Here is a 21,203-nt window from a genome sequence, read left to right as displayed (position 1 = left end):
ATACTATTAAAATGTCATGTATATGTCTATGAAAGATTAATGATGGTGTGAAGAATAAAGTTTCATTCATTCATTCACTCATTCATTCAAAATAGTGCAGAATGGGGCACCACACTGATGCATTCTCTTAATTATTAAGTGGTTAACTTTCATTTGCACTTGTATGACAATTGCAAATGCAAAAATGTTAATCAAACCATTGCCTACAAGCATCACACGACATTAAGTGATTGACACAACAGATTGAGGTAGAATTCAGAAGTTGAACTGTATAATCATTGTTTCAAAACAACAAAATTTAAAATCGGAATCTGGAAAATATAATAAAAATATATAATAAAATTCCATCACAGTGGAAATCATTCATGCTACTTTTGTGGTGGTCTGAAATAAATCAAAATTAAACCATTAGAAAAGCCTCAAATATGCTATTTACGTCCAAAAATAGAAATAATAGTGCTGAGATTTCTGACAAAAAAAGCGATCATTTATTCTTGCTGAGTGTTACCTTAAAGTTGTATCATGATGTATAAATATAATTCACAAGGGCATCTGTTTCCCCAAAGAATATGTTCATCAAACTATCACTCGTTTCTTTTGTTAGTTTAATGTATTAGGGTCAGGGATGTGTTCCAAACTTCAGAGAAACCTTTTTTGTGCATGCCATCTGTCTGGCACATCAACAGACAAACCAAGCAAAGAGAAAGTAAACAGAGCGACGCAACAGAGAAGCACAAGAGTACACAAGCAAAGACAGAGAAGCGACAGCGAGGGATGTGGGGTGGGGTCTGGAGAGTTAGGGTTACCCAGACCCGGACTCATTCTCTATTCATGGATCATAAGCAGCCACGAGGTTGGCTTGGAATACCAAACCCATAAATCTCCCTCTTGCTTCTCCCCACCCTTCTTCCATCGGTACAGAAGAGGTTTCCAAGGCAATGGAGAATGAGGTGAGAGGTTAGGTGTGGTGGCAGGTGTGTGGTGGAAAATAGTCTAATCTAAATAAGTGACTCAACATGATCAGCCATTACTTGTCCTCTACAAGTGAGTACGAGTAGGATAACTAATATCCTAACTACAGGACAGGTTAGGAGATGTTGGAAAATCATGACAACCTTCCTTGACATTGACAATTACAGCATTGGACAAGGGAGCTGAGTGGGATGATGATTCAATTTGCCACATGAGTCTGATTTTCAACAAAAATCCAGTAAAATTGAAAAGCTACGTTTATAGCTCTGAATTACAGAAAGGGTCTCAAAGGGCTTCACAGGCAAGAGTCAGGAGCGGAACTACAGTATGTGGTGGATCTCTTGGGGTGGACAGAGAGAAGATTTTGACAAATGTGATTCTATGGCATGGTCACACTACAATGAGGCAATATATATTTATTTGTTATCATCACCAGTGATGTTTGGTATTTTTGGTTTATTAGTACCACTTATCCAATTAACTATGTATATTGCCATTATAATGCCACTACAGTGGGCAGAAGAAATATATACATAATATATACTATATATACATGAAAAGTCGAGTTTAAGTGTTTAATGTTAAAAATGCATTTTAGATAGAAACTGAAAGTCGTTTTTTAATTTTATGAAAAACAGGAAAGAGGAATAAGACTTTATTTTTCTCCTTTTTACCATGATGAGTGTGACTCTAACTCATTAAAAGTGTACTGTTCAGTGTGTTTCCATGTTACTACGTTTACGCAGTAACGTAATGAGAGATTCCTTACATTTAGAAATAAATCAAAATGTCAACAGAGGCGAGCTGCCTAATTAACTTGAAATGTAGCGCTGAGACCCTCTGCTGGGCGATTTTAATACTACATGAACAATAGCATTACTTTCAGAGACGTCCATACATCTATCTTTTATAAATATATCAGGCCTCCTGATAAAAAGACAGACAATACAATCCCAAATGGAATTAAAAACATGAGACGAAGAACAATTGTAGTTTTTATTTTATTTTGAAATTACAATAATCCTTTTAACAGATTAGCGTTTCAGTGACAGCCTTCGGTTGCTTCACTGCTTCATTGTAAATGAAAAATATAGTATACAGAGACAGTAAGGCTACTATGCGTGTTAAATGTCTAAAGAAAAGCGCAAAGATTCAGAGGATGACGATGATGATGATAGTGAAAGCGAGTCAGATGGCCAAGGTTCTTTTTTTAGCACATTTCTGATCGGTTTCTTTCATGGTAAGTTATATACTTTTACAAAACTTTGGTTTAAAGAGGTGACAAATACTGACACACGCCACAGTACAAGTTTTTTTTTATTTGCATGACAGAGCGTTTGTTGAGTTGCAACCCTTGTGTCTGTCAAGTACGTGACGTCATCTTTAATTGCCGTTTCCGTAACATGACAAAACGAAAATATCTCCGAAAATTGCTTCCGTCCTCGCTCCTTGCTTGTCGCTTTGTCTCCTGTAGTGTTGGCTCGTGAGTGAACGATTCGTTCGAAAGAACGGTTTTTTCCCCCAGTGAACGAGAGTGAACGAATCACTTCCTAAAGTGATTCATTCTTTTTTCAGTTCATATGACTTCAACCAGTAAGTGTCGGTAGTGCGCATTGAACCTGGTGCCACCTCGCCATAAAACAATACAAAGAAGAAAATGACGTAACTTCCCGTTCACAAACGAGTCGTGAATTGCATTTCGCGTACACCAACTGAACGGATCTGTGAGTGAACGAGTCAGTGAGTGAGTGATTTGCATTTCCAGTTTTCAGTGAGTGGTTCTTTCTTTCCTTGGCAAATCATAAATCTACATTCTGTCTTACATAGTTCACGACAGGAGGGAGACGCAACACGTCCACTGACTTATCCGTTGATGCACGGGAAGGTAGTTCACTCATGAACTCGTTCGCGGACGGTAAAGTCAGGATTCTTTCCCTCACTGAGCCTTCCTCGCGATGAACTGGAAATGCAAATCACTGACTCCGTTTACTCACAGTTCCGTTCAGTTGGTGAACGGGAAATGCAATTTGCGACTCGTTCGTGAACGGGAAGTTACGTCATTTTCTTCTGTTTTTTTGTTTTACGGCGAGGTGGCACCAGCGTCGATGCGCATTACTGACACCTACTGGTTGACGTCATATGAACTGTAAAAAGAACGAATCACTTCCTCTCGTTCACTGAAAAAAAATTCGTTCTTTTAAACAAATTGTTCACTCACGAGCCAACTAGTCTCCTAGTGGGCTCTAGGTGGGAGTCGCAAAGGGGGTTCAAATAAAAAAATGAAAAAGTAAACAAACCCTACATGATGTCCAAGTTCCGTCGCAGGTTGATGACGACAGATGTGGCGATGTCGTAACATCATGCGTCGAAGAATGTAGTAGTAAAATTGCTCATTGACTATCTCATAGTGGTTATTCGGCAGATTTTGCATGTCGAGCATTACATGGGTAGCTGCGAAATTCTGTTATTAACGCGCTTCATATTTTGAGCATCGGAGCGTGTTACCTATCTTAGCATAGCATTGTAGCTCAGTTGCATTTCTCAATAGTGTTGACAGAGAGATGTGTCAGAAGGGAGGCAGTTTTGCAAGGCACAAATTTGCCTCTCATCAAGGTTGAACGTGCTTTCGTTGTCTCGATACTGAGCGAGGTAACAACGGTTTCTTCAAGTAGATCTTCGAAAGTCGAGGTGCTTGCGAGGCATTCGCAACATGTTGAACATTCCAACTCAGTCGTTCCCTTCGCCGAGTTCCCAGCAGCGGGTAGCTCGGCCCGGCCAGTCTGGGAGGAACAAGGTAAAGACACAATTAATGTAACTTCTTGTTCGTACACGTTTATTTGCAAAATATATATATATATATATATATATATATATATATATATATATATATATATACTTCCTAAATTTTAGGTTGCCTTAAAACCGGGCCACAGTCTTATGGACTGGATTCGGTTCTCCAAAAGTGGCAAAGATCTAACCGGGTTGAGGGGACGTCTGATTGAAGTTACTCACGAAGAATTGCAGAAACACAACACCAGGAATGACTGCTGGACTTGTATACGAGGTAAGCGTCCCCTAACTTCACGAGAGACGTCTACAATCTTACCCTAAATGTTAAGATTGTGATCACAGACAATGTCAGACATAGAAGAGTCACATTGGCAACTTTTTCAAAACTTTTGCTAGAAAAATAAATCCACATACTGTTTTGTGTACTATTGACCCTTAATATCTGATATCATTGACTATCAACTGACGGCACTGATACCGGAATTAATATCTTATGTTTGTAGGTATGGTATATAATGTTACCTCTTATATGGACTACCACCCTGGAGGAGAAGATGAGCTGATGAAGGCAGCAGGCATAGATGGCACTGACCTTTTTGACCAGGTGTGAGACAGTCTTAATGCATAGCACTTCATGTACGCAAGTATACATGGACATATTTACTCGGTGTACCTCAAAGTGTGTTAAATGGTTGGCACTTGGGGGGGTTGAGTCAGAGTGATAATTTTGGACTGATGCTGATGAGACTCATCACTTTTTGCTCACAGGTCCATCGGTGGGTAAACTATGAGTCCATGTTGAAAGAGTGTCTGGTGGGCAGGATGGCTACGAAACCCACCACGGCAATTAAAGGTATTTTTAATACAGTATGGGGGAGAGTTACAAAAATCTCAACACATCAGGTTTTTGATATATTTTCAAAATGTTCAAAGTTTGATCCATAAAAGGTTTGTGCAGTATGGATTTTACCATGCATTGTAATTCTTAGTTATGACATAACAGAAAATAATTCCACCTGTTGTTGAACCGATCCTTTAATTAATAAATATTACTAAATATACTGTATTACTGTACTACATACGTTAAACATCATAGGTAAACTGTTTGTTGAGTTCAGTCACGTGAAAAAAAAAAAGAAATCAACTTGACTTCTACTTTAAGATACTTTTTTCTCAGGGGATTGACTTCTACTTTAAAACAGAATACTTTTTTCTTAGGGTATTGAAGGGTTCAGGAAACTAATATGCAACTTCCCCATTAGGTGAAACAACCTCACTGTAATTTTGGTTTCATCATTTGGCTATTAGAATGAATGACAGAGCCAATGATTTTTTTGTTTGAATCGATATGTGGGCTAACTAACTAATTGAGTCGGTTTTCTGGCAAAACTGAGAGAAAATGGCTACGATACTGGGTATCAAGATCATTACCCATCAGAAACAGCAAAGGCAAAAGAGAGCAATGCATATGTGAGTGAGCAATATTCACATTGCAACATCAAATGTCTGTGCATCAGAGCACACCTCTGTTGTGTTCCAATACAGTATTGCAATACATCAAAATACGTGACACAAGTAATTAACATTAATAAGCAGATATTTAGGCACATTTGATGTGTTATTTTTCACAATACCGCCACCACCATCATTTTCTCCTCAGCAATGATCCCACCACCCCAAGCTGTCTTCACCCCCGCTAACCAAGTGTCTCCTCTGCCTGTCAAAGACTCTCGACCTCGGTATGAGAATGCATTAAAAAAAAATCAACCATGTCAACTGTTTTTTTTTTTTTTTTTTTTTAAACTGCTGTCTCATCTGCGTGTCATTTGCACAGATACGACTGGTTCCAAACAGCAACAACAGTTCATCTGGTTATCTATACCCAAAGAAAGGTAACGTCTCATCTGCTCTGTATGCCTCTGTCATAGGTGAACAACAACAACAGGATTATAAATCTACTTGTAATTTTGACCTCACTATCATCATTTGGAGACTTTGGTTTTGTTTAGTATTTTGAGGTACTAAATATCAGTAAAAAATGTACTGTATATTTACTGATGAAATGATGACCAAATGAAACAGAAGTGGACCTCAATGTGCAAGCATGTAAACTTGTTAATAAGGGATTGTTCATTTTCCCCTCACTTATTTTCCTGCTAGGAGGTTCCCCTTAAAAAACACATCTTGTATATGTATATATTTTTTCCCAACACAATATTGTAATATTCCCCTTAGATCCCTATTTCTGGGTGTACCGTCGTTGATCTTGAGGATGGCGTACTCCGAGTAGAAGTGCTGCTTGGGAAAATGTCCTACATGGTACATTTACGTGAGTAGTTATGGCAGATTGATTGTATTTTTTTTCTTTGTTTCAGTTGGTTGTAGAAAATGTCAGCATTACAAGTGCAGATCTGGCTTGGGAAAGTTAAAATAATTAGCCTTTACATAAGTCTTTACATATTACAGCTTTCTTTTAGTCTAAAAATATCCTCATTATCTTATCGATGTGTTGTAAAATCCTGTTCATTCTATGTTGTTTTAGGTCTTTCAGAAAATGTTGATGGAGACGTTGCTGGTAAGATACGCTAAGTTGATTCTTTTTTTTTTCTTTCTTTTTTTTACAGTAAATTGAACAATTGGTGCACAAACTATTTTACTATGTTTATCTACAACAATATGAGGGGATTAAAGATTTGCATGGTCATGATGGCCCTCTAGTGGAAACCGTCACTACATATAATGTTGCCCACAACAAAAATCTGTGTGATACCTTTCTGCAAAACAATTTCAGAAGGTGTATATGGCTTACTCTTAATTTGTCTTTGAATGTACTGCTTATTTGTCACCAGTTCACACTGCCTTCTCCGTGGGAAAGATCCAGGTGACCATCCGCAAGCAGGCAGAAGGAAAATGGTCAAGTTTTGGTCAGCCTCTGGAATTCCACAATACATTTTTAAGCAGAAAAGACAGAGGTGAGCTTCAAATTCGTAGAAAAAAAAAGCAACATTATTACCTTATGCTCATTTGGTTTGTGGGTAAGCTGGAGCCTTTCCCAGCTGACTTTAGGCCAAGGGCTCCTGTGTTCGCTCTTCTGGACTATGATGTAGAGTGGCAAGATAAAAATAAAAAAATCCTTCAGACCACATGAAGGGAAAATTTATGGTTAAATAAAACCAGGTTAAACTTTTTGACAAATTTAATGTTTGTTCCTATTTTTCTAATCACATGAACTAACGCTGGAAATGATTTTTTTTTTTTTTTTTGCAGCCCCTTTCTTTCGGGATTGTGTGTTGGTGTCGAAGACTGAGGTGAACCATAACACAAATGTGTTTCAATTACAACTTCCACGTGGGACTGTCATGCATGTGCCTGTTGGCAAACACGTCTACCTCAAATCCCTCATTCAAGGTACCACCCCAAATTAGCTCTGTGTTCAGAAGCAAGATATATTTGAAAGAGTAACCTTGTGTATAGGAATTAGTTACTCTTGGTTAGATCTTAGCCTATCTTTGTGATTATATTTTCAGAATTGAATGGTCAACTTTAACGATGTTACTGACCTTAGCAGGATTTTTTTTTTTTAAGGAAAACAAAAAACATGTCTTAGGTCAGAGGTTATGTGAGGGATGAACAGAAAAATACTCAATTGATGCATTCTTTCCCAGTTTAAGCTTTAACTTGTGTTTTATGTGCCTTATACAGAAGCAGAGGTCGTGCGACCATACACCCCAATTGACCAGGGTCTTTCAATTGGTCCCAATGCCGCCTCAGAAAAAACAGACCTCTACCTCATGATTAAGTTTTATCCGGATGGAGCACTGACTCAACATCTCAACAGCTTACACGTAGGTAAGTCTTTGCCTTTTCACTACTGTAAGTGATTATTTATTTCAGCTTTTCTCCTTCTGACAGTTTTAGTAATGTTCATTGTTACTTTGTTTGCCATAACTTTTTAGGTGACCATGTATCCGTCAGCGGTCCAGAGGGTACCTTCAGTCTCCGCCCCCTTCGTGATACCACAGTGCTCTACCTTTTAGCAGCAGGCACAGGCTTTACTCCAATGTGTCGTCTCGTTCGAGTGGCCCTACAGGAGATCAGCACTATCAAGTCTGTTTAAAACAAAATTATCCATCAATGTGTTAATCCTTAAATTATCAATTGTTTATTTCAGAAAATCATTAAATTAAATGGGCTGAGAAAATTTACTGATATGCAGTAATTTAACACTGGTTGAATGATTTCTCCACATACGTTTTTATATAGGTGAAAATGCAAGTATTAAATTATAGTATTTTTATATTAAACGTGGCTTAGGCCTCAGCACAAAAAGAGCAGTTGTTTTTTTTCCTTGCACAAAATAGAACATCTATTAAATCCGCAGAGAGGTAAATTTGCAAATGCCACTCTAATATGCTCACTATATGTTTTTGAGCCTGTGGGTACAATGTTAGTCCAGTGGGATGGGGAAAATCAAAAATAAACTTGTACACTCAATTTTTGTTTTTAAAAATCATACTACTTATAATTATGCCACACTGTAAAAAGAATAGTTCAAAAGTGCAAACACAAATTGTTTTTGATGAAGATATGAAATCATCTGAACACAACTATATCTGTACCTCTCCAGGAAAATCCAGTTGCTTTTTTTTAACCGACGAGAAGAGGACATCCTGTGGCGAAGGGAACTGGATGAGCTAACTGCTAATGATGAAAGGTAATCAATGTGTTAAAACCTTTTCTTAGACTTTCCCAGTTGTTATTGACAGTCAAAAGGTATAAAAATGTTATTTTGGGGCCTTGTCGTGTAGGTCAAGCAGCAACTACAACAATTCCACACCAACAAGATAACACAAACAATTACAATTAACAGTGTATTCATGTTCATGTGACTCTGTCAGATTCCAAGTGAAGCACATCCTCTCGGAGCCGTGTGAAAGTTGGACTGGCAAAAAGGGCCGTGTAGATGACACAATAATCAAGGATGTTCTCGCAAGGCCAGAAGGGTCAAAGTGCTATGTTTGTGTATGTGGCCCCACTCTCTTCACAGAGCAGACGGTTAGGTATGTAACACTTGAAAAAGTTATTTGGATGTTGTTGTAGGTTATTTTGACAAGGCTAAAGGTTAAACAGGCATACTTTGCATAAGATAAACTAGATTTTACCTTTCCTCTGTCAGGTTGCTGAAGCAGCAAGGCTTCAGTGAAGAGGAGATCCACGCCTTCCAGGGCTGATGTTCTCTGTTTCAAAGCTGCAAAGTACATTTGAGTGGCAATCAGACTTTAAGTCAACTCCTTAAAACATCAAGTAAAAGTCCAAACGGAGCTCCTGGAATCTTCGAGTTAAATTGAAAACTGAGATTCAGTGCTAAAACTGCTGTGATATGAATTTTCACTGCCAGCTGCTTTCAGAGAAATCAACCCCACTTTGTCAGCAGTTTTAGAGCATTTTGATTGCCCTCCCTCCACAAGACCCATAGAGTATCGTTTTCTATGATCATGATGGGAAAAAGAAGTGCCAGAATTCATTTTCTCATCACTGATATATATGAAATTTACCAGAAGAAAGAATAGACTGTCACCTGGAAGAAATAGTTTCATTCTTCCTTCTTTTGGTCAGCAATAGACTTTGTTGGTTGACACACAGGGAGTTTGATGGGATTTTATTTGTTGCTGTTTTCCTTTAGAGGCAATAGCTGACCAGTGGTTTGTTTCTGTAAAATATTCTCAGGGCATTGACTTATCACAACCGGACTGCTCTGTATGCTGTAGATGTTTCACCTTTCGTTCGAGTAGACTTAATTGGTTCATGCATACAATCTTGGTAACTGCACAATGGACTGCACCAACCTAACTTGTATAATTGGGGGTCTGCCTCTAACTTGGATAAATAGGTTTTTCAAAGTGCAATAGTGCTGCTCCTCAGAAAAAAAAGTAAGTTGGCTGTAACAAATTTTGTTCCAACCAACCAATCAGAGGATGGAAAAATGCACAAGTCATCCAATGCAAATTCTAGCAAATTTGTGAAATCACATTTGAAAGTGATCACAATTTCTAGTACATCAAACCCATCAAGACCTCGCCATTTTTAGAATTTATCGTCACTAGGGTCACAGATTTATTACAGTAGTACTGTTATAAATATGATTATGAAGACTCTGGGCAGATTAGATTGACATGGCATAGTGTCACAATCACATACAGCACAAGAAACACACTGGCTGAATTGGATAGACTGTTGGGAATAAACAATCAAACAAGTGTTAGAATTTACAGTGCTTCTAATATTATTTAAGCAAGCAAAAAAGCCCTTACAGGTCCAGACCACTCACTACTTTTGAAAATCATGTCCTTCCACTTAACAATTACACTTGAGATTTAAAGTATTTTTAGTGTTATAATGTGATAAAATGTGATAATGTTGAATGGGTATGAATTCTTGTATAATCCACAGTTTATGTTACATAATTAAACGTGTGTCAAGTACATGAAAAAATTAAAGTCAATTACGAAGACAGAAGATACAAGTGAATGCAATTTGAACTAAGCCAGTACTGTATGCAAGCGTAGCACTGGATCTGTTGCAGTCATGGAGGGTCTTATGCTTGTTGACTTGATTCTGAGGAAGATAGACATGTAACTGCTGTGGAAAAAAATGCCATGCTATATAACATGCTGTACTGTCCCCCATGTAATTTATTTTTATAAAACTTATTTAAAAAATGACCATGTATTGTAAATCTTTTTTTTTAATTGCAAAATTACAATGACCAAACCAGATAGATAGATAGATAGATAGATAGATAGATAGATAGATAGATAGATAGATAGATAGATAGATAGATAGATAGATAGATAGATAGATAGATAGATAGATAGATAGATAGATAGATAGATAGATAGATAGATAATGTATGACCAGTAACGTGTGGTGAGGTTTATGACTGAGGAGGCCCGAGGGAATCACACAGACACTCCATTAGGTACACTGCCATTTTCAAATGTACCTAATAACAGGCCACTTTATTAGGGAAATATCATGGTCAAAGGTCACAGGTGTCAAGCTCTAGTCCTCAGGGCCGCATTCCAACATGTTTTCCAAGATTCCCTTGTTAAGTGCACCCTAATAAAGTGGCCTGTTATTAGGTACACTTGAAAATGGCGGTGTACTTAATGGACTGTCCGTGTGATTCCCTCGTTAAGTGCACCTGCGTGAAAAGTTTTAGCTCCTGTAGAACGTGACAATGACCAAAATCTTTTCACGCATGCTAAGTGTCATTCGGACACTCCATTTTCAGGTTCGTTCGCGAAGATTCACGAGTGACAGACGGTGCTGCTGCTATGCCTGCCGACATACGTTATGCCGACTTTGATGTTTTAATTTTGTATGTGTTGGATTGTAGTACACTGAGTGCCAAAAGTCCCAATGATCGTGAGCAGCAGGGGGGGGCCCCATTTCAACCCCTTACACTGAGTGCCAAGCAGGGAAGAAATGGGTACCATTGTTATAGTCACTGGTATGACTCGGCAGGGGTTTGAACCCACAACCTCCCAATCTCAGGGCGGACACTCTCCTCTTAGGCCACTGAGCTGGTAAACACTTGTATCGTAGTATAACACTTATAGTCGTTTTTAAATATTGTTATCCAATATATCTACTGCAATTTCACATTAGATTGCTGGTTTGAAATTTGCTTTTAATATTATTATTTTTAATAAACATTTATGTTAAAACTTGTCTGCCGTCTTATTCCTTGTTTTTATATTCGCCAATTAAAACATAAAAAGCAGACACTTGGTTAACTGCTTTATATGACAATATGCGTAGGTACACTACACGAGGTTAAAAAAAAAGAGAGAATAAATAAAGTGCTAATTGCACAACGTTCGAATCTCAGTGGGTCACAAAACATTTCATAGAAAATTGCTGGTGTAACCATAAAACCATACATGTCCCATGCATTGCGAGCAAGGCTTCCATAGGGTAGTGGTTAGTGCTCTGGGCTATCAACCCAGTGACCCAGGTTCGAATCTTAGTGGGACCCAAAAAGTTTTATCATAGAAAATTTGCAACACAGTTGCTCGTGTAACCATAAAACCATACATGTCGCATGCACTGAGACCAAGGCTTCCATAGGGTAGTGGTTAGTGCTCTGGGCTGTCACCCCAATGACCCAGGTTCGAATCTTAGTGGGACCCAAAAAGTTTTATCATAGAAAATTTGCAACACAGTTGCTCGTGTGACCATAAAACCATACATGTTCCATGCATTGAGAGCAAGGCTTCCATAGGATGGTGGTTAGTTCTCTGAACTTTCACCCCAGCGACCCACGTTCGAATCTCAGTGGGACCCAAAAAGTTTTAGCATAGAAAATTTACAACACAGTTGCTCGTGTAACCATAAAACCATACATGTTCCATGCACTGAGGGCAAGGCTTCCATAGGGTAGTGGTTAGTGCTCTGGGCTTTCACCCCAGCGACCCAGGTTCGAATCTTAGTGGGACCCAAATCATTTTATCATAGAAAATTTGCAACACAGTTGCTCGTGTAACCATAAAACCATACATGTCCCATACACTGAGAGCAAGGCTTCCATAGGGTAGTGGTTAGTGCTCTGGGCTTTCACCCCAGCGACCCAGGTTCGAATCTCAGTGGGACCCAAAAAAGGGTTAGAGTTAGGGGTTAGGCTTTGAGCTGGAGTTAGGGTTAGGGTTTGAGTTAGGGTAAGGGCTAGAGTTAGAGCGAGGGCTAGGGTTAGAGTTAGAGTTAGTGCGAGGGTTAGGGTTACAGTTAGAGGGAGGGTTAGAGCTAGGGTTAGGGTTGGGGTTAGAGCTAGGGTTAGGGTTTGAGCTAGGGTTAGAGCTAGGGTTAGGGTTAGAGCTAGGGTTAGAGCTAGGCTTAGGGTTAGAGTTAGAGCGAGGGCTAGGGTTAGAGCTAGGGTTAGGGTTAGAGTTAGCGCGAGGGTTAGGGTTAGAGCTAGTGTTAGGGTTAGGGTAGGGTTAGAGCTATGGTTAGGGTTGGGGTTAGGGTTAGAGGTAGGGTTAGGGTTAGAGCTAGTGCGAGGGTTAGGGTTAGAGCTAGGGTTAGAGCTAGGCTTAGGGTTAGAGTTAGAGCGAGGGCTAGGGTTAGAGCTAGGGTTAGGGTTAGAGTTAGAGCGATGGTTAGGGTTAGAGCTAGTGTTAGGGTTAGGGTAGGGTTAGAGCTATGGTTAGGGTTGGGGTTAGGGTTAGAGGTAGGGTTAGGGTTAGAGCTAGTGCGAGGGTTAGGGTTAGAGCTAGGGTTAGAGCTAGGGTTAGAGCTACGCTTAGGGTTAGGGTTAGAGTTAGAGCGAGGGCTAGGGTTAGAGCTAGGGTTAGGGTTAGAGTTAGAGCGAGGGTTAGGGTTTGAGCTAGGGTTAGGGTTAGAGGTAGGGTTAGGGTTAGAGCTAGGGTTAGAGTTAGTGCGAGGGTTAGGGTTAGAGCTAGGCTTAGGGTTAGGGTTAGAGCGAGGGCTAGGGTTAGAGCTAGGGTTAGGGTTAGAGTTAGAGCGAGGGTTAGGGTTAGAGTTAGAGCGAGGGCTAGGATTAGAGCTAGTGCGAGGGTTAGGGTTAGAGCTAGGCTTAGGGTTAGAGTTAGAGCGAGGGCTAGGGTTAGGGTTAGAGTTAGTGCGAGGGTTAGGGTTAGAGTTAGAGGGAGGGTTAGGGTTAGAGCTAGGGTAAGGGTTGGGGTTAGAGCTAGGGTTAGGGTTGGGGTTAGAGCTAGGGTTAGGGTTTGAGCTAGGGTTAGAGCGAGGGTTAGGGTTAGAGCTAGTGTTAGGGTTAGGGTAGGGTTAGAGCTATGGTTAGGGTTAGGGTTAGAGCTAGGGTTAGAGGTAGGGTTAGGGTTAGAGCTAGTGCGAGGGTTAGGGTTAGAGCTAGGCTTAGGGTTAGGGTTAGAGCGAGGGCTAGGGTTAGAGCTAGGGTTAGGGTTAGAGTTAGAGCGAGGGTTAGGGTTAGAGCTAGGGTTAGAGCTAGTGTGAGGGTTAGGGTTAGAGCTAGGGTTAGAGCTAGGCTTAGGGTTAGGGTTAGAGTTAGAGCGAGAGCTAGGGTTAGGGTTAGAGTTAGAGCTAGGGTTAGGGTTAGGGTTAGAGTTAGAGTTAGAGCGAGGGTTAGGGTTAGAGCTAGGGTTAGAGCTAGTGCGAGGGTTAGGGTTAGAGCTAGGGTTAGAGCTAGGCTTAGGGTTAGGGTTAGAGTTAGAGCGAGAGTTAGGGTTAGGGTTAGAGTTAGAGCGAGGGTTAGGGTTTGAGCTAGGGTTAGGGTTAGAGGTAGGGTTAGGGTTAGAGCTAGGGTTAGAGTTAGTGCGAGGGTTAGGGTTAGAGCTAGGCTTAGGGTTAGGGTTAGAGTTAGAGTTAGAGCGAGGGTTAGGGTTAGAGTTAGAGTTAGAGCGAGGGTTAGGGTTAGAGCTAGGGTTAGAGCTAGTGCGAGGGTTAGGGTTAGAGCTAGGGTTAGAGCTAGGCTTAGGGTTAGGGTTAGAGTTAGAGCGAGGGCTAGGGTTAGAGCTAGGGTTAGGGTTAGAGTTAGAGCGAGGGTTAGGGTTTGAGCTAGGGTTAGGGTTAGAGGTAGGGTTAGGGTTAGAGCTAGGGTTAGAGTTAGTGCGAGGGTTAGGGTTAGAGCTAGGCTTAGGGTTAGGGTTAGAGCGAGGGCTAGGGTTAGAGCTAGGGTTAGGGTTAGAGTTAGAGCGAGGGTTAGGGTTAGAGCTAGGGTTAGAGCTAGGCTTAGGGTTAGAGTTAGAGCGAGGGCTAGGGTTAGAGCTAGTGCGAGGGTTAGGGTTAGAGCTAGGCTTAGGGTTAGAGTTAGAGCGAGGGCGAGGGTTAGAGCTAGGCTTAGGGTTAGAGTTAGAGCGAGGGCGAGGGCTAGGGTTAGGGTTAGAGTTAGTGCGAGGGTTAGGGTTAGAGTTAGAGGGAGGGTTAGGGTTAGAGCTAGGGTTAGAGGTAGGGTTAGGGTTAGAGCTAGTGCGAGGGTTAGGGTTAGAGCTAGGCTTAGGGTTAGGGTTAGAGCGAGGGTTAGGGTTAGAGCTAGGGTTAGGGTAGGGTTAGAGCTATGGTTAGGGTTGGGGTTAGGGTTAGAGCTAGGGTTAGAGGTAGGGTTAGGGTTAGAGCGAGGGTTAGGGTTAGAGCTAGGCTTAGGGTTAGGGTTAGAGCGAGGGCTAGGGTTAGAGCTAGGGTTAGGGTTAGAGTTAGAGTTAGAGCGAGGGTTAGGGTTAGAGCTAGGGTTAGAGCTAGTGCGAGGGTTAGGGTTAGAGCTAGGGTTAGAGCTAGGCTTAGGGTTAGGGTTAGAGTTAGAGCGAGAGCTAGGGTTAGGGTTAGAGTTAGAGCTAGGGTTAGGGTTAGGGTTAGAGTTAGAGTTAGAGCGAGGGTTAGGGTTAGAGCTAGGGTTAGAGCTAGTGCGAGGGTTAGGGTTAGAGCTAGGGTTAGAGCTAGGCTTAGGGTTAGGGTTAGAGTTAGAGCGAGAGCTAGGGTTAGGGTTAGAGTTAGAGCTAGGGTTAGGGTTAGGGTTAGAGTTAGAGTTAGAGCGAGGGTTAGGGTTAGAGCTAGGGTTAGAGCTAGTGCGAGGGTTAGGGTTAGAGCTAGGGTTAGAGCTAGGCTTAGGGTTAGGGTTAGGGTTAGGGTGGTGTGTTGTGTGTGTTGTGTGGTGTGTTGTGTGTGTTGTGTGTGCTGTGTGGTCTGTCTGTGTGTGTGCGTGTGCGCGTGCGTGCATGTGTGTGGTCTATGTGGTGTGTGTGTGCTGTGTGTGTGTGTGAGGTCTATGTCTGTGTGGTGTGTGTGTTGTGTGTGTGTGTGTGTGTGTGTGTGTGTGTGTGTGTGGGGTCTATGTCTGTATGTGTGTGTGTGTGTGTGTGTGTGTGTGTGTGTGGTCTATGTCTGTGTGTGTGGTGTGTGTGTGTGTCAGTGTGGTTGTGTGGTCTATGTCTGTGTGGTGTGGTTGTGTGTGTAGTGTGTGTGGTCTATGTCTGTGTGTTGTGTGTGTGGTCTATGTCTGTGTGTGTGTGTGGTCTATGTCTGTGTGTTGTGTGTGTGTGGTCTATGTCTGTGTGTTGTGTGTGTGTGGTCTATGTCTGTGTGTTGCGTGTGTGTGGTCTATGTCTGTGTGTTGTGTGTGTGGTCTATGTCTGTGGTGTGGTGTGTTGTGTGTGCTGTGTGGTCTTGTCTGCGTGTGCGTGTGCGTGGTCTATGTGGTGTGTGCTGTGTGTGTGTGTGGTCTTTGTCTGTGTGGTGTGTGTGTGGTCTATGTCTGTGTGTGTGTGTGTGTGTGTGTGTGTGTGTGTGTGTGTGTGTGTGTGTGTGTGTGTGTGTGTGTGTGTGTGTGTGTATGGTAGTTTAACTACCGTGTATGGTAGTTTTTTTTTTTTTTCCCCCAAAAAAAACGGTAGTTTAACTACCATGTATGGTAGTTTAACTACCGTGTATGGTAGGTTTTTTTTTTTTTGACCAAAAACAAAAACCCGGTAGTTTAACTACCATGTATGGTAGTTTAACTACCGTGTATGGTAGTTTTTTTTTTTTTTTCAAAAAAACAAAACAAAAAAACGGTAGTTTAACTACCATGTATGGTAGTTTAACTACCGTTTTTTTTTTGGAAAAAAAAAAAAAAACTACCATACACGGTAGTTAAACTACCATACATGGTAGTTAAACTACCGTTTTTTTTTTGGTTTTTAAAAAAAAAAAAAAAAAAAAAAAAAAAAACTACCATACACGGTAGTTAAACTACCATACATGGTAGTTAAACTACCGTTTTTTATTAAAAAAAAAAAAAAAAAAAAAAAAAAACTACCATACACGGTAGTTAAACTACCATACATGGTAGTTAAACTACCGTTTTTTTTTGGGGAAAAAAAAAAAAACTACCATACACACACACACACACACACACACACACACACACACACACACACACACACACACACACACACACACACACACACACACACACACACACACACACACACACAGACATAGACCACACACACACACACACACACACACCACACACACACACACAACACACACACCACACAGACATAGACCACACACACACACACACAGCACACACCACATAGACCACACACACGCACGCACGCGCACACGCACACACACACACACAGACAAGACCACACAGCACACACAACACACCACACCACAGACATAGACCACACACACACACAACACACAGACATAGACCACACACACACAACACACAGACATAGACCACACACACACACACAACACACAGACATAGACCACACACACACAACACACAGACATAGACCACACACACAACACACAGACATAGACCACACACACACAACACACAGACATAGACTACACACACAACCACACCACACAGACATAGACCACACAACCACACCGACACACACACACAACACACACCACACACACGGACATAGACCCCACACACACACACACACACACACACACACACACACATAGACCACACACACACACACACACACAACACACACACACACAGCACACACACACAGACATAGACCACACACACACACACAACACACACACACAGCACACACACACCACATAGACCACACACATGCACGCACGCGCACACGCACACACACACACACACACAGACAGACAGACCACACAGCACACACAACACACCACACCACAGACATAGACCACACACACAACACACCACACAGACATAGACCACACACACACCACACACACATACCACACACCACACACAACACACACAACCACACCACAGACATAGACCACACACACAACCACACCACAGACATAGACCACACACACAACCACACCACAGACATAGACCACACACACAACCACACCACAGACATAGACCACACACACAACCACACCACAGACATAGACCACACACACAACCACACCACAGACATAGACCACACACACAACACACAGACATAGACCACACAGACCACACACACAACCACACCACACAGACATAGACACCACAACCACACCACAACCACACCACAACCACACCACAAACACACCACAACCACACCACACACACACACACCACACCACACACACCACACCACACACACCACACCACACACACACACACACACACACACACACACACACACACACACACCACACAGACAGACCACAAAAACACAGACCACACACACCACACAGACAGACCACACACACACACACACACACACACACACACACACACACACACACACACACACACACACAGACCACACACACACCACACACACAACACACAGACATAGACCACACACAACACACACACACAACCACACCACAGACATAGACCACACACAACACACACACACCACACAGACATAGACCACACACCACACACAGCCGTAGACCCCACACACACACACACACACACACACACACACCACACACATACAGCACACACACAGCACACAGACATAGACCACACACACACCACACACACACACACATCACACACACACCATACAGACATAGACCACACACACATACACCACACACACACACACCACACACACACACACAACACACAGACATAGACCACACACACAGCACACAGCACACACCACACAGACAGACCACACACACACACACCACACACACACACACACACAACCACACCACACAGACATAGACCACACACACACACACACACACAGACATAGACCACAAAAACACAGACATAGACCACAAAAACAGACCACACACACCACACAGACAGACCACACACACACACACACACACACAACACACAGACATAGACCACACACAACACACACACCAGACACACACACACAACCACACGAAGAAACTACCATACATGGTAGTTTAAAAAAAAACTACCATACACAGTAGTTTTTTTTTTCAAACTACCATGTGTGGTAGTTTTTTTTTTTTTTTAAATGAAAACGCTTTATTTTTGAAAAAAAAAAGAAACTACCATGTATGGTAGTTTAAAAAAAAGCGTCACCATTTTCAAAAAAAAACTACCATACATGGTAGTTTAAAAAAAACTACCGTGTATGGCAGGTTTTTTTTTTTGAAAAAAAAAAAACACAAGCTCTAACCCTAACCCTAGCTCTAACCCTAGCCCTCGCACTAGCTCTAACCCTAGCTCTAACCCTAAACCTCGCTCTAACTCTAACTCTAACCCTAACCCTAACCCTAGCTCTAACCCTAGCCCTCGCTCTAACCCTAACCCTAACCCTAAGCCTAGCTCTAACCCTAACCCTAGCTCTAACCCTCGCACTAACTCTAAACCCTAGCTCTAACCCTAACCCTAACCCTAGCTCAAACCCTAACCCTCGCTCTAACTCTAACTCTAACCCTAGCTCTAACCCTAGCCCTCGCTCTAACCCTAAGCCTAGCTCTAACCCTAACCCTAGCTCTAACCCTCGCACTAACTCTAACCCTAGCTCTAACCCTAACCCTACCTCTAACCCTAACCCTAGCTCAAACCCTAACCCTCGCCCTAACTCTAACCCTAACCCTCGCTCTAACTCTAACCCTAACCCTAAGCCTAGCTCTAACCCTAGCTCTAACCCTAACCCTCACTCTAACTCTAACCCTAACCCTAGCTCTAACCCTAAGCCTAGCTCTAACCCTAGCTCTAACCCTAACCCTCGCTCTAACTCTAACCCTAACCCTAGCTCTAACCCTAGCCCTCGCTCTAACCCTAACCCTAAGCCTAGCTCTAACCCTCGCACTAACTCTAACCCTAGCTCTAACCCTAACCCTCGCTCTAACTCTAACTCTAACCCTAACCCTAGCTCTAACCCTAGCCCTCGCTCTAACCCTAACCCTAACCCTAGCTCTAACCCTCGCACTAACTCTAACCCTAGCTCTAACCCTAACCCTACCTCTAACCCTAACCCTAGCTCAAACCCTAACCCTCGCCCTAACTCTAACCCTAACCCTCGCTCTAACTCTAACCCTAACCCTAAGCCTAGCTCTAACCCTAGCTCTAACCCTAACCCTCGCTCTAACTCTAACCCTAGCCCTCGCTCTAACCCTAACCCTAAGCCTAGCTCTAACCCTCGCACTAACTCTAACCCTAGCTCTAACCCTAACCCTACCTCTAACCCTCGCTCTAACCCTAGCCCTCGCTCTAACTCTTACCCTAACCCTAGCTCTAACCCTCGCTCTAACTCTAACCCTCGCTCTAACTCTAACCCTCGCACTAGCTCTAACCCTACCTCTAAACCTAGCTCTAACCCTAACCCTCGCACTAGCTCTAACCCTCGGTCTAACTCTAACTCTAACCCTCGCACTAGCTCTAACCCTAACCCTACGTCTAACCTTAGCTCTAACCGTAACCCTAAACCTAACCATAACTCTAACCCTACCCTAAACAGTAGCTCTAACCCTCGCTCTAACCCTAGCTCAAACCCTAACCCTAGCTCTAACCCCAACCCTTACGCTAGCTCTAACCCTAACCCCTAACTCTAACCCTTTTTTGGGTCCCACTGAGATTCGAACCTGGGACGCTGGGGTGAAAGCCCAGAGCACTAACCACTACCCTATGGAAGCCTTGCTCTCAGTGTATGGGACATGTATGGTTTTATGGTTACACGAGCAACTGTGTTGCAAATTTTCTATGATAAAACTTTTTGGGTCCCACTGAGATTCGAACCTGGGTCTCTGGGGTGAAAGCCCAGAGCACTAACCACTACCCTATGGAAGCCTTGCTCTCAGTGCATGGGACATGTATGGTTTTATGGTTACACGAGCAACTGTGTTGCAAATTTTCTATGATAAAACTTTTTGGGTCCCACTGAGATTCGAACCTGGGTCGCTGGGGTGAAAGCCCAGAGAACTAACCACTACCTTATGGAAGCCTTGCTCTCAATGCATGGGACATGTATGGTTTTATGGTTACACCAGCAACTGTGTTGCAAATTTTCTATGATGAAATGTTTTGTGACCCACTGAGATTCGAACGTTGTGCATCCATCCATCCATCCATCTTCTTCCGCTTATCTGGGGTCGGGTCGCGGGGGCAGCAGCTTTAGGAGGGACTCCCAGACTTCCCTCTCCCCAGCCACTTCATCCAGCTCATCCCGGGGGATCCCAAGGCGTTCCCAGGCCAGCTGAGAGACATAGTCTCTCCAGCGCGTCCTGGGTCGTCCCCGGGGTCTCCTACCGGTGGGACATGCCCGGAACACCTCCCCAGGGAGGCGTCCAGGAGGCATCCTGATAAGATGCCCGAGCCACCTCATCTGGCTCCTCTCAACGTGGAGGAGTAGCGACTCTACTCCGAGTCTCTCCCGGATGACCGAGCTTCTCACCCTATCTCTAAGGGAGAGCCCGGACATCCTGCGGAGAAAACTCATTTCGGCCGCTTGTATCCGAGATCTCGTTCTTTCGGTCACGACCCATAGCTCGTGACCATAGGTGAGGGTAGGAGC

At 42.7% G+C, this 21,203-nt stretch overlaps 1 protein-coding gene across 1 annotated transcript; it reads left to right on the top strand.

Annotated features, from left to right (window-relative positions):
* Nucleotides 1–2,651: 2,651 nt before the first annotated feature.
* Nucleotides 2,652–10,484, top strand: cyb5r4 (cytochrome b5 reductase 4). Its single transcript, XM_049731877.2, has 15 exons — nucleotides 2,652–3,766; nucleotides 3,883–4,036; nucleotides 4,266–4,366; nucleotides 4,531–4,615; nucleotides 5,423–5,501; nucleotides 5,597–5,654; nucleotides 5,998–6,091; nucleotides 6,305–6,337; nucleotides 6,612–6,734; nucleotides 7,030–7,170; nucleotides 7,465–7,611; nucleotides 7,719–7,869; nucleotides 8,390–8,476; nucleotides 8,661–8,822; nucleotides 8,939–10,484. The coding sequence occupies exons 1-15, from the start codon at nucleotides 3,683–3,685 to the stop codon at nucleotides 8,991–8,993; spliced, it is 1,554 nt and encodes a 517-aa protein (XP_049587834.1). The 5' UTR covers nucleotides 2,652–3,682; the 3' UTR covers nucleotides 8,994–10,484.
* The last annotated feature ends 10,719 nt before the right edge of the window (nucleotides 10,485–21,203 follow it).

The sequence above is a fragment of the Syngnathus scovelli genome, chromosome 9, assembly GCF_024217435.2.
Source record: "Syngnathus scovelli strain Florida chromosome 9, RoL_Ssco_1.2, whole genome shotgun sequence".
Taxonomy (NCBI): Eukaryota; Metazoa; Chordata; class Actinopteri; order Syngnathiformes; family Syngnathidae; genus Syngnathus; species Syngnathus scovelli.
This window is presented reverse-complemented; position numbering and strand designations above follow the sequence as displayed.